This window comes from Podarcis melisellensis (assembly GCF_964234715.1).
Source record: "Podarcis melisellensis genome assembly, chromosome: 8".
In the NCBI taxonomy this organism is placed as follows: domain Eukaryota; kingdom Metazoa; phylum Chordata; class Lepidosauria; order Squamata; family Lacertidae; genus Podarcis; species Podarcis melisellensis.
The window spans coordinates 23108820-23122675 of NC_138540.1; the positions used below are offsets into that span (position 1 = coordinate 23108820).

A 13856-nucleotide genomic window follows, 5' to 3' on the forward strand; every position below is an offset into this window, starting at 1 on the left:
TCTCCTCTCCAAATCACCCCTCCAGAGTACAGGCCAGATGGCATGAAAGGACTCATGAGGCACACGTCTTTTGTCTGCAGTTTAACAGCATGAATGGATCAATGTGTGGGAAACAGGGATTTGCGGGCTCACACCATCTGAGGTGAACCAGGCAGTCATGCCCCAAACAGCATCCCCCTTTTTCGGGTGGGGGTGGGTGGGTTGGCTGCACACACTCCCACCTACCCCCCCCCCCAATTCTCCCGCCACTGCAAAAATCTCTTCCTTTCCACACTCACTTTATAGGCCCATTAAACCAATGAGCTTTTCTCCTCTTCCATCTGCTGGCGGTTAATTCCCAGGGTAAAAAAAAAAGTGGCGCATCGTTTCCATCTTTTTTTGTTTTGCTTTTCCCCCTGGAGCGATTGCACTCTGCCCATGCTCTGAGGCACTGTCGTTATCAACTCGACCCTTCTTTTAAATTTGTGTGACTGGATTTGGGTTGTATCCAACGAAGCCCTTCTCAGAGTGGACCCCCTCGAAAGTAACACGCCCAGTTCAATGGGTCTACTCAGAGTAGGCCTGGTGTTGGATACAACCCTTTTGTAAAAATAAGCAAAAAACAACAACTCCAAACCACAACTCCAAGGACATAAAAAGGTCAGTAGTTTAAAAATATTCATTATAAAATAAAATGGTATGTTGAAATAGATGTTCCCATTGTATATCTGGGTAAACTTACCTAAGTTATTAGTAGGTGTGCCAAAAAACACACAGTGTGGGTTCGAATTCCCACCTCAGCCACTAAGCTCATTGGTGGAAGTTTGGATAAATTTGTTGGGTAAAGGTTTTATTTATTTATATTTGTTTATTTAGAACATTTACACCCTGCTCTTCAGCCAAAAAGGCACCCTGGGTAGCTTTTACATACAATCATTTTAAAACAAGAGAGTTGCTGCCTGCAGGCTTAGCACCTGAAAGACACGATATCCAAGGGGGAAAGGACAAGGAGGGAAGAGGAAGAAGAAAAACCCCTCACAAATTCAGGTGCCAATGCTTAAAAACAGCAATTTAGGAGTAGGAGGCACCTGATGGAGCTGGTCTTTCAGCAGTACTGGTAGAATGAGTCCTGCTCCGCATCCTATTTATTTAAATAATTAAATGTTCAATTATTTATTTACATAATAAACGCATAAACATTTTAAGTTTGAAGATTTTCGAACACAACTGTTCATTTTGTTAGGTAATTTATTTGATGACTTTACAGTGGTACCTCGGGTTAAGAACTTAATTCGTTCTGGAGGAACCTGGAACTGTTCTTAACCTGAGGTAACACTTTAGCTAATGGGGCCTCCTGCTGCTGCTGCGCTGCACAATTTCTGTTCTCACCCTGAAGCAAAGTTCTTAACCCGAGGTACTATTTCTGGGTTAGCAGAGTCTGTAACCTGAAGCATCTGTAACCTGAGGTACCACTGTATTGGGTTTTTTCTTTTTCAGAAATACAATATGTAATGCTTAGGGGACAGAGGAAGTGAAGGATGGGTAACAAACAAGCAAACAAACAAACAAAATTATTCTTAATAATGCTGCCTTTTCCTCCAAGCAGCTCACGGTATCCTCTCCCCATTTTATCTTCACAACAACCCGGTGAGGTAGGTTAGGCTGAGAGGCAGCAACTGGCTCCAAGGACACCCGGTGAGCTTTGTGACTGAGTGGTGGCTTTGAATCCTGGCCTCCCACAGTCCAACACTCTAACCACTACACCACACTACTACCAGTCGTAGTCTGTAGAGCCACATGCCTGCACTGCTCTACATGAAAACAGTAATTTACGTACATATTTGCCTCTCCAAGGAACTCAAAGTGCTGCACATGGCTCTACTCCCTCCTTTTGAACCCTGGCTTCCCAGGTCACCTGATGCCGATTTTTAATCGTTTGGATATTTGTGGGGTGGGAGAGAGCTCTGACTCAAGCACACAGAACTCCACTTACCTCCCTCCCCCCCTCTGCCCAAATTGTCATGTCCTTTATGGAGCGATGTTGCAGAGGTCTGCTCAGATAGAAGTCCTAGTGACATCAGTGGAACTGGCTCCCAGGTAAGAACATACAGGACTTCATCCAGTCTAACTGAGTCCTGTTGAAGTCAATGGGGAAAGTCATTCCCGGCCCATTGATTTCAGTGGGGAATCAGCTCAGCTGGCTTCGACCTGATCCAATTCCTCAATCCCGATATTTCCCCAAGTATTTTAAGCCTGGTCTGAACCAGAATTTCCCTGAGCTGCATCCAACTCAGAGTAGGCCCGCTGACTTTATCAAACCTAAGCTAATGATGGACATTCATTTCAATGGGTCTACTCTGAGAAGGGTTATCATTGACTACAACACCACACTCTGGATTTTGTTTTCCCAATGCCTCCCATAAAGAACCCCTGATCATTAGGTCCAGTCATGGCTGACTCTGGGGTTGCGGCACTCATGTTGCTTTATTGGCTGAGGGAGCCGACGTACAGCTTCCAGGTCATGTGGCCAGCATGACTAAGCCACTTCTGGCGAACCAGAGCAGCACACAGAAACGCCGTTTACCTTCCCGCCGGAGCGGTACCTATTTCTCTACTTGCACTTTGACTTGCTTTCAAACTGCTAGGTTGGCAGGAGCAGGGACCGAGCAACGGGAGCTCACCCCGTCGCAGGATTCGAACCACCGACCTTCTGATTGGCAAGTCCTAGGCTCTGTGATTTAACCCACAGCGCCACCCGCGTCCCAAATGCCTCCCATAGATTCTGCCAAATGTACCAATATGGGGCAAGCTGAACTGTAAAAAAATAAAATATCATTATTATTCCCCTTCTCTGAGCCCCCTTTCTTACCCCCCTCAATTTCTAGACCTTTTAAAGAGGGTTTGAAATGAGTTTGGGAAAGCCTCCCCAATGCCAGCGATTTGGTGTCAGAGAGCATAAAGTTCCCAGCGTTGTTGTTGTTGATATATATAGAGAGAGTCTGGGGGATAATGCCGATCGCTCAATGTGGTCCCTGGGAAAGCGAAGCTCTCCAGATGGCCTATCAGGACAGAAATTGCCAGCCAGCACAATAGTGAGCTGCACAGCGGCACTAATGGGCGCTGTGGCCCAGGCACACTTCATTTGTCCTCCCCATGAATGTCATCAATGGGCTCAAAAGTGTGGGAAACACCGAGAAATCCAGCCCCACACTCTGGAGGTTAATAGGGGCATTGTCGGAAGAGTCCCCCTGAGCCGCAGGATCAACATAATAAATATCACCCCCACCCGGGTCTCCCAGGAGAAAAGCTGCCAGCATTGGGGAAAGCCATTCAAAGTTAAAGGGAACAACAACAACAACAACAACAACAACAGCAATAACAGCAACAACCAACTCTATATTTCGCAAAATGATTTGTCCGTCCGTTTGCTAGTTTTGTTTTCCTTGTGTTCAGAAGCCTCTCGATAGACCATTGCCAAACTTGACATAAGGATTCCCGGTGTGTGTGTGTGGGGGGGGGTCATCGATGCTGGGCCACCAGCTGCCATTTTGAAACAAGATGGCAGACTGGAACTTGGTGTGACTTTGGTATGGCTTCTTCCTCTTTTTGGCATCAGTACAGCTGCCTTTCGAGTGTTCCTGAGGTGGTGGTGGTCTATGTTGACATTTGGGAGCTGGGCGCCATTTTGAATGAAGATGGTGGGCTGAAATGTAACTTTGGTGTGACTGTGTCTGGTTTTTTGCTGTTTTTTTGGCATAGGTTTGGCAACCTATCGAGTTATTGTTGCCCAGCGTGGTCAGGGCTGATGGGAATTGAATTCTTGCCCTCGATGGGAGAAGGGCTGTCAGGTCTAAATGCATCTTAAAATATAAGAAACCTAAGAATGGAGAGCAGGAGAGCTAGCCTTCAGTAGTTAAGCACCTTGGACAGCACACTAGACTGGTCACCTTGACCAGTTGTATTCAACCTTTTCAGACCAAGGGCTCACCATTAGCCCAAGCATGCATTTGGGGACCCACTTCTTAATTTTCCGACATGTATATGTATGTTGGTAATGCTGCTGTTGTGACCCAACTTAGGTTAGGCCGAGACCCAGCAGGTTAGGCCGAGACCCAGCAGTGGGACCGACTCACCTGCTAAAGACCACTGACCTTGATGTCCCCCAATCTGATGAAATGGATTGCATGCCTGTTTCAATTTTAGCAGCTATTTCTAATTGTGCATCAAGTATCAATATGTTTGCTGCCTGGGACTCTTTGGGGGGAAAGTGCAGGGTGGAATTACTACTATTACTATTACTATTACTATTACTATTACTATTACTATATTACTATTACTACTGTGTCATATGTATTCTTATAAATAATAGCAGGTGCAAATTTTATGCACATTAATTCCTTACTGTGCTCAAATAGGCTAGATTGGGGTTGGAAACCTGTGGCCTTCTAGATGGACACTGTTACTGGATCTGATGTGGGGGTTTTTTCGGTGGGGGGTGGGAGGAGACAGTGCTTTCAGAGAGGGCAAGGCAGCGCGAACAGCCACTGTCATTGGTAAGGAGTTGTTGCTCTTCGAGACAGCCAGAATCTGCATGGCTGGAATGTGTTACAAGAAAGTTAATTTTCAGAAGTTGTGCCTGAGCTTCCATTTTCCTCATGTGCCATATCTTGTAAGGTTGATTATTGAACCTTTTTGTAGGGCTAATGAGGGACCCAGGGGATGAGTGACAGGGGGTGTCCTGTAACCAAGTGGCTGATGGGATAGCAGGAACTGGAATCACAGGAGGAGGGAGGGTTTTCCTGCCACTGCCTTCAGCTGGAAGTGCCTTCGCCCAATAGACATCCTTATCCCCTCTTCCACAACCACCACCTGCTAATCAATGCTGGGATGTAACTCAAATTCATTAGAAAGCTCCTCAGTTAAAAAGTCTGTGAAAGATGGAATGAACTGAGAAAGCAATGAAGAAATACATCATCTAGCAGGGAAAAGCGAAGGCACAGACGAGGAAGTAATTTATAAAGGATGTGCCCATTTAATGGCCTTGTTAAAGGAGGAAGAAACTACTACAGACCGTACTTGAGAAGCAATAACTTGGGGCCATTGGTATTAGATGTTCCTTTGGTTGTAGTTTAAAGGACTGAGAAAATAGGAGGCGCTTCAAGCAAAGGACAGAATTCCTATGGATTAGACATTATTTGTAAGGACAGGAGAAATTTACGCTTTGCTTTGAAACAAGATGGCCACAGCAGAAGATTTGAGGTCCTGACCAAAGGTGCTTTTCCAGGGTCATATAACTCATTTTTTTTGAATTCGCAAATAAAGACAAGTTTTCTGAAAATGGCTGGCTGTCTTTAATTCCCATGGCTGAATACAGAAGACAAGGTCTGCCTAACAAACAATGGAGGAGACTGTTTCTCAATGAACGTTATGCACTGTGTGACATTTGTCCATCTCTCTTGGTGGTGCCATACATTGCCACAGATGATGACCTCAATGAGGTTTTTGCTTTCAGATCCCGATGCAGAATTCCAGTATTGTAATGGCTCCATCCAGAACTATATGTGATACAAGACGCAGTGTTAATGCTGCAGCAAATCAGGCAACTGGAGGAGGGTATGAAAGTGATGACGAACTGATTTTCTCAATGCTGAACTGATTTCCCTAGATATTCATAATATTCATGCCACGCACGAATCCTTGAAAAAGCTGAAGAACACCTCATGTAGAAAAATCCCACTGGCTATCGAGTCTAGAGTCACCCCGTGAGATAGAGCAAGCTTTGATTGCAACAAACCCACTGGCTCAAACTTATCTAGCATGTTTTGACAGGTGCTATTCAGGTAGCAGACAGAGTTCAGTTTTGGTACACTGCAAGGATGGTTAGGACCGCATGGCACAACCAGCCTCTCTAGACAGTTTGATGTTGGACAGATCCTTTGGACACAAGTGTGCTTAATAGCAATCCAGCTGCTGAATTCTGTACCCATATTGAACTATTCTAATACTTTAGCTAAGTAACTCCACTCTGTCATCTTGGCTCTGAGCCTTGGAAGATCTGCTCCCTTGCCTTGCAGGCTTTTCCCCACCTGGCATGGGAGGAATGGAAAGCCGCGATTCCTGGGCTGGGGTGTTGCTGGGTTTTTGTTGTTGTTGGGGGGACATTCTTGCAGTTGTTGTGCTGTTGGTTTTTTGTACCTTTATTTCAGATATTGTTATTAGAGTGGAAATTGTTCAATTCTGTTGCATATCTTTTAAAGTTTTAGATATTGTTTATGATTACTTTTGTTAGGTTGTAGTTGTGCATTCTTTGTCATGCCGTGAGCCGCCTTGAGCATGGTTTGAACTGTGGAAAGGCAGCATGCAAATAAAATTATGTGTGTGTGAGTATAAATGCCATGAAAAAAAAAAGCAACTATGTATGGAGGCAGGGCTAGCAAGTGAATAGCCGTGGCGCTTAATAGCAAATGACTAGTGGAGGAAGGTATCGGATTGTGACCTACTCAGAGTAGACCCATTGAAATGAATGGGCTAGGTTAGTCATGCAGATGAAGGCCAGTGGGTCTACTCTGAGTAGATTGTGGATTGTAGGAAAATGGAAAACTGCCTTGTGAACACAGCCAATGTATTATATCCAATTAAGTTTTGCTCAGAATGGAACTGAGAATAATGGATCCAAGATAGTCAATTTCAGTAATTTCACTAATTTCAATTGGTCTGTCTCAAGTAGAACTTACGGTAGTTGGATTACAACCCTATGGTTTTATAGTGGCTTATACCTAATGGGCTCGTTTAAGATTTGAACAGGTGTGTGTTGTTTTCTTGTTGCTGTTGTTGTTGTTGTTGTTATTGTGCAGGTTATTAAGTATACTACTCCAGAGCTGAAAGGAAGGATTCATTCATTGTGGAAGAAAAAATGATTTCTTTATTAACATTTCCATCAAAGAAATTCAAATTATATTCAACACCACATGGGGATGAATGCAACATCGCTTTATAAAAGCATTCCAATTTGTTCGTGTTCAACAAACGTACATACGCACATTACTTTCTCCTTATTAAAGATACATAAACATGTGTTTCCTTCACAAAAGGCAGAAAACTCTCCCAAATGGGAGACGCATAAGGCACAGAGAGTGAAACCTAACACAAGGCCCTTTAGATGCTGTTGGAATGCCAACTCCCATCAGCCCCGGACAGCATAGCCGATGGTATGGGAAACCTCTGAAATCTCTCCCCGCTCAAAGATTGGAGTGTGATACACACTATCAGAACAGCAGGGGATTCTCAGCCAGTGGAGCTAGGTTCCTGGAAGGTTCACTCAGAAAGTAGAAAAAGAAAGAAAGAAAAGACTAAAGCACTTTGATACAAATTACAGCGTCGAAACAAAAGCACCCCTTCTTCTGAAGGACAATATGAACAGAGAGTCAGGAAGTCTTTCAGTCTCCCAACAGATGCTGTTGGAAGTCCTCGGCAAGGCATCTCTATTGTCAGAAAGCTAAAACCACTTTCTTTCCTTTTCTAGACTGCCAAGGAAAAGACGCCTCCTCTCTGCCACAGCAGCCCATAAGAGCAGACAACTTAGCGCTCCTTCATTGTGAAGGGAAATGACTTTGCAAGAACATTTCTTGCGTCAACAAACAACCCAACTCTCCCCTCCTTGGAAATCAAATGCTTCCTACTTCTTAAAGAGGAATCGTAAAGATTCCTTTAGGTTTTATCTGAGCTTTTTCTTTCTTTTTCTTTGTAGGTGGTTATTCTACTGGAAGTCCATCCAGCTCCTCCTACCAAGGTCTCCAGAGCACCGTGGCAGGTGCTGGGGGCTTCTTGTTGGCAGCTTGTTTCTTGGGCGGGACACGAGGAGATGGTGGCAGGCAGCCCATGGCAGGAGTGCCTGTCTGCACCCTGTCTGCGATCACGTGGACTTTGCAGAAGTGCTTAATCAGCCGAGCTTGCGTTTCTCTCTTGGGCTCGCAGAAGGAGAGGAAATGCAGCGCTTCCTTCAAGCAACGCAGGTAGCCGGTGTTGAAATCAAGCTCTGGATTCTTCTGGCTCAGTGCTAGAGAGATGAAATATATATATATATTTAATTATTATATCAGATGCACAGATGTGAGCACAACTCATGGCTGCTTCTTTGACTATTTATACATTTAATATGCATTGTTCCCCCTCCAAAAGAAAATCCTGCTAGCTGCAGTTTGCCCCTCACCAAGCTATAATTCCCGGCACCCTTAACAAGCTGTGGTTCCCAGGAGTCTTTGGGGCAAGCTCTCAGTATAGTGCAGAAGTTCAGGGAGTTGGATTTAGGCTGGGGGTATCTGTGGCTTCCTAGGTGTTGTTGGACTACTTACGACCCAGTTAGCATGGACAATGGTCAAGGATGATGGGAGTTGTAGTCCAACAACTTCTGGAAGACCACAGGTTCTCCGGCCTTAGTCTAAATCCAACACTCTGCACTACCACACCATACTGAGGGACCTTCGGACATATAATGCAGGAGAAGCATGCATCTGCCACAGGTCAACCAATTGTCCCTCCCTGAAGAATATATCTACATTTTCCCTGTGCCGCTTTTTTACACTTAAAAATGTGTTGTGCAAACTGGCCCCTGGACCTTGATCTGGGAAATCTAGCTAGGAAACAAATGACCCCACAACCCACGGCAGGCTCTGGCTTTCCACAATTCTCACTTACTCCTTGTATACAATTTTATTTTATTTTTGAAAGCAAATTTTGTCGAATGAATAAGATGCTACAGGTGCCATTCAAACCCCCTGCATACAAGTAACCTCAGGGACTTGAGGAACATTTGCCTGACAAGGCTTGGGTACCTAAGGATGGAAATCCCACACTCACCAGGAGCCTGAATTTGATGCTGCTGCTGCTTCAAGTAACTGACAGCCACTTCCAAGATGTCTGCTTTCTCCAGCTTGGAGTTGGGCTGATGCCTCTGGAATTCTTTCTCGAGAAGGACCTTCAGCTGCTCAATGCTGCTGTTAATCCGATCACGGCGCATTTTCTCAACCACTGGCTTCCTCAGCTGCAAAGGAGAAAGAAGGAAAAAGGCCTTTAAGCTTCACAAAGTCAATAAATAAAACCTATACAACAGCATTCAGGGACTGCTGGCCATGCAGAATTTTCCACTGCCTGTCATTTGATTTTAGAATAGCAGAATTTCCACCTTTGCATTAGGGGGTAATTGATCTCCTTGCTCCATTCTGTCTCCCCTCCACCTTCTAATCTAGCACATCTTAACTCACATTTGATGGTAATAGATACCTAGCTTTATAGACTAGATTTATCTAATCTATCAAAACTAGGGGTTCCCAAACTGGTGAATGGACCACTAATGGTCTCCAAGCATCATTTAGGTGATTCACTGCATGCCCACATTAAATATTCCTAGTGATTTTAAATTTCGTTGCTTCTTTTGTTTCTTATATTGTATTAAATAGCAGTACAGTCTGAATTCCACGGAATGCAAATTGTCATCCAATGCAACATAGGGAAATAAAAGAAGCATTAAAATTCATTTTTAATTTAGCACAGTGCATTACAGCTGCCACTACAGGCAGAAACTTAGTAAGCAGCCTGTCAAGATCCTCAGCAACTTGCAAGTGGTCCAGGAAGACAAAAAAGTTTGGCAACCACTGACCCATCCAGTTTAATATTCTGTTTAACTACCCACCCACTGAACAGCTCAATTTAATACCCCATCCATCCCATTTAATAATCATTCGTTGATCCACCCAGATAATCTATCCATTCATCCTTCAGTCTAATATTCTACCTACCCTTTTCTAAAATAACTGTATGTGCTCAACCCAAGCTTTCCCTCTATCCTCCCTACGGCCTTCCTTTCTGCCAGTGTTACCTTCTGCCTGACACACACACACTGACATCAATTCACACATATAAGCCAGTCCTTTGATTGATCTGCACTTGATGATGGACAGCTGAATGTGTGAACTGGCTCCCTTTTCATTGGGGGTGTGTTGCGGAAGAAGCAGAAGCAGAACATTGAAGCAGTGCGAGGACATCCTAAACTTTCTAACTTGTGGCGTTGCATCTGCACACACAAGACACTGAGGGATGGCAGCATGTGGGGACCAGCTCTAGAGTAATGACACCTCTGCCAAGACCGGCCTGCTGAAACCCTTGCCTACCTTGTTCTTCTCTTTCGCCAGCACCCTCTCTTCCTCCACATGGACCATGCAGCTAGGAGCCATCCGTGACCCTGTCAGCCGAAGTCAGGCAGCTCTGGGTATTAGCTGTCTGACCCGAACGCAACCCTTCTGCTCCAAAGCTCTCCGCGGGCCTCTATTTATATCTGCCAGCAGCTCAGCAGTGATGTGAGTTTTGGGCTCCTTGGCGTTTCCCACAGTCACACAGCCAATCCCGGCACGCGGTCAGATAATAGAGGAGGCATCCCCTTAGTGCACGCTACATTGACCGTCAATGAGCCCTGAAGAGAATAGCCTTCTGCCTGTACCAACTGGTAGGGTACGCAAAGCTGCGCGGCAGGGCTGCCAGGGGATCTGGGAAAACCTCACTGCCCCACCCCACCCCCCAGCTGCCTTGCCCAGGATCAATTGCATTCCAGAGTTTCAATCCCATGCCACGCACATCCATAGGTGGGGAATCAGTTTGCTGTTGAGTGTAAAAGTCTGAAGGGGAAAAGAAGAAGAAGCATATAGATCAGGAAGGTGGGAAAAGGAGAGTTAAAGTGTTGTTGTTGTTGTTGTTGTTGTTATTTTATTAAATGGTTGATTGAATTTGTATACAGTACTGCCCTTCATTTGTAGATCTCAGGGTAGTTCATAACTTAAAATTGCAATATAAAAAAGGCAAATATTTATTCCTTGCATTTACAGAAGTAAAGCAATAAACGGAGTTGGAAAAAAAGCCGTGATCACATAATTGTACAGTTGGAAGGGATCCCTAGGGTCATCTAGTCCAACCCCAGGAATCACGGCTAAAGAATTCCTGGCCAATGGCTGCCCAACCTCTGTTTAAAAACCACCAGTGGAGGAGAGTGTGCCACCATCCAAGGTAGTATGAATCAGGACACTTGGGCTGCATACGCATGACTTCTCCCACACGAATCCTGGGAATGGTAGCTTGCTACGAGTGCTGGGAACTGTAGCTCTGAAAGGCGGTGAACTACGGTTCCCATGATTCTTTGGCAGAAGCCATGGGCTTGATATCTATGATGCGTGCACAGACCTTAGTGATTGAGCTGTGGGAGTGGGGCTGATAATGCCAAGGTTGCAGGTTTGATCAATGTTTGGGACAGCTGCATTTTCCTGCCTTGCAGGGGGTCAGACTAAGATGGCCCTCAGGTGGTCTTCCAACTGTACAATTCCATGATCTTATGATTCTATGAAATGCCACTGTCCGTCTCCTGTCCCTGGTCAAGGTGCATATATATATTCAAAACATAAGAAAGCTACTTGATACTGAGTCAGGGCTATTGACTTTTGTGTGCTGAAGGTCCCAGATTCAATTCTCAGCATCTCCTTCAGATGTCTTCTAATGGTTGTATAGTTACTTACCTCCTTGGCTCAGGGGTTGCATAATTCCATACCCTCCAACATTTCTCTGGTGAAAATAGGGACATCTTAAGGAAAATCAGGGGATGCGGGTGGCGCTGTGGGTAAAACCTCAGCGCCTAGGACTTGCCGATCATATGGTTGGCGGTTCGAATCCCCGCAGCGGGGTGAGCTCCCGTCTTTCGGTCCCAGCTCCTGCCCACCTAGCAGTTCGAAAGCACTCCTAAGTGCAAGTAGATAAATAGGTACTGCTTTATAGCGGGAAGGTAAACAGCATTTCTGTGTGCTGCGCTGGTGCTGGCTCGCCAGAGCAGCTTTGTCACACTGGTGGAAGTGTCTCCGGACAGCGCTGGCCCCCGGCCTCTTAAGTGAGATGGGCGCACAACCCTAGAGTCAGACACGACTGGCCCGTACGGGCAGGGGTACCTTTACCTAAGGAAAATCAGGACATTCTGGGATCAAATCAGAAACCAGGACAGCTTCTGTAAATCCAGGACTTTGACCTTTGGCCAATCACTGTTTCTCAGCCTAACCTACCTCACAGGGCTATTGTAGTGATTAATTGAGGAAGGGGAGAACCACTTACACACACCACCTTGAGTTTGTTGGAGAAAAGGATGGGATGTAAATGCAAATCATCGATAAATAAAACCGAGTATAAGATACATATATGAGCAGGAAATGCTAGGCAACACCTTGGAACTTTTTAGAAACCCACGAATACTGTGGTTTGAAAAATCGATAGTGTCATTTGTGAGTTTGGATCTGCAACGCCAAGAAATCAGGTGGAGCCACACAAAAGCTTTGTTTCAAAACAGTGCCTGGCATATATGATTGTTTTTGTTTTAATGTTGTCTTGTAAGTTGCTTTGAGTACTCCTTTCTGGAAAAAAGTGACTAAATATTAATAAAGAACAATAATAAGCTACCATTTTTTTACTGTAGCGTTGAGATGTATTCAAGGTTTCTGTGAGGTAAAAACAACAACAAAAGAGCTAAGAGCTGAAGGAACTCTGAAGTTAGACTCAAAGACGCCCCAGGACCACTTCCTAATTTAAAAGAAGAGAGCAGGAAGAAAGACTAAAATGATCTCTGTTTTATAACAGGTCATTGTCAAAGAGGCAAAGAGAGTGAGGGAAAGAGCCGGCTCCATCGTAATCATTGTCAGAGTCTGAATGAGCTTATCTCTTTGTCCAAGACAGATGTTGAGTAGAGGCCTGTGTTTCTATCCCTTACATTTTGTGGGAAAGCTGAGAGCTGAGTCATCTCAAGACCACTTGGAGCCTTTCAAAGGGGATTTTTTTTTAAATAAAAAAAGAAAATGCAATAACAACAAAATGATACGAGGTGGAGGCAGGCAGCAGACGTTCGCTACCATTGACCATCTCTCTGCCCCATCTCTCTCTCTCTCTCTCTCTCTCTCTCTCTCTCTCTGTGACATTGTGTGTCAGATCTTCAGAGCAAAAACCATGGGAATTCGCTACCTGTATCTGAGGGTTATGGGTATTGTAAGAGGTTTCTTTTCTTTTTATAAATAAATAAATAAATAAATAAATAAATAAATAAATAAATAAAATGATTGTTTTGATGGATAACCCACCCTGTCACAAGGATCTGGCACAGATTATGGCAAAATAAAACAAAACAAGCCACCCAGTCCAAGGAATCTCATCCAGATGGGCGGGGTATAAATAATAAATTATTACGATTATGATTGTGACCCTCCAAGTCTTGCTATCTGCCCCTTGGGTCTCTCCCCAGGTTACATCGCTTCCTTAGTCACATCCCCCAGGCCAAAACTCTTACCAGCCATGCTTCAACCCTCTCCTTAAGTGTTTTTGCCTGGCTGGAATATGCCATTGAATAATGCTTTTTCTTGCTTGCCCAGACGGAGGTTGTAGAAACTATTGCACCATAATAAAGGTAAAACTTACATCCATCGCTCAGCCTGGTACTTTTGCCTCTGGCCCTGACCACGCCTGGGAAGTGGCCCCCAGAATGTGGCCCAGAAGGGAACACACACACACACACACACACAAAACCATTTTGACTTATTTTTAAAAGCAATTAAGCTGCATAGAAATGTTATGAAATAAACAAACAAACAAACCTATGCCTCCTTTTCTTTACATTCGGCATTCTGCCTGGGTTTGCAGGGGCCTGATCCGTGGTGGGGTGGACTAGCAGTTACTCCCGTCTCCTCCCCAATACCTGTAATTCTTCTGGAAGGATGTTATTTCATGAAGGGAGGGAATGTAAGGGAGAAGCACTGGATGGGTGAGGTTCACCCTTCCCCAAACTCCAAATTTGACAACCCTACCCAGAA

The 13856-nt window shown here is 44.7% G+C and overlaps 1 protein-coding gene across 1 annotated transcript; it reads right to left on the reverse strand.

Moving 5' to 3' along the window:
* Positions 1-7750: 7750 nt before the first annotated feature.
* On the reverse strand, positions 7751-10265 carry LOC309374901 (transcription factor HES-5-like). The gene is made up of 3 exons (XM_081920122.1): positions 10146-10265; positions 8836-9019; positions 7751-8035 (listed from the first exon to the last, which is right to left on the reverse strand). The coding sequence occupies exons 1-3, from the start codon at positions 10206-10208 to the stop codon at positions 7761-7763; spliced, it is 522 nt and encodes a 173-aa protein (XP_081776248.1). The 5' UTR covers positions 10209-10265; the 3' UTR covers positions 7751-7760.
* Positions 10266-13856: the final 3591 nt, after the last annotated feature.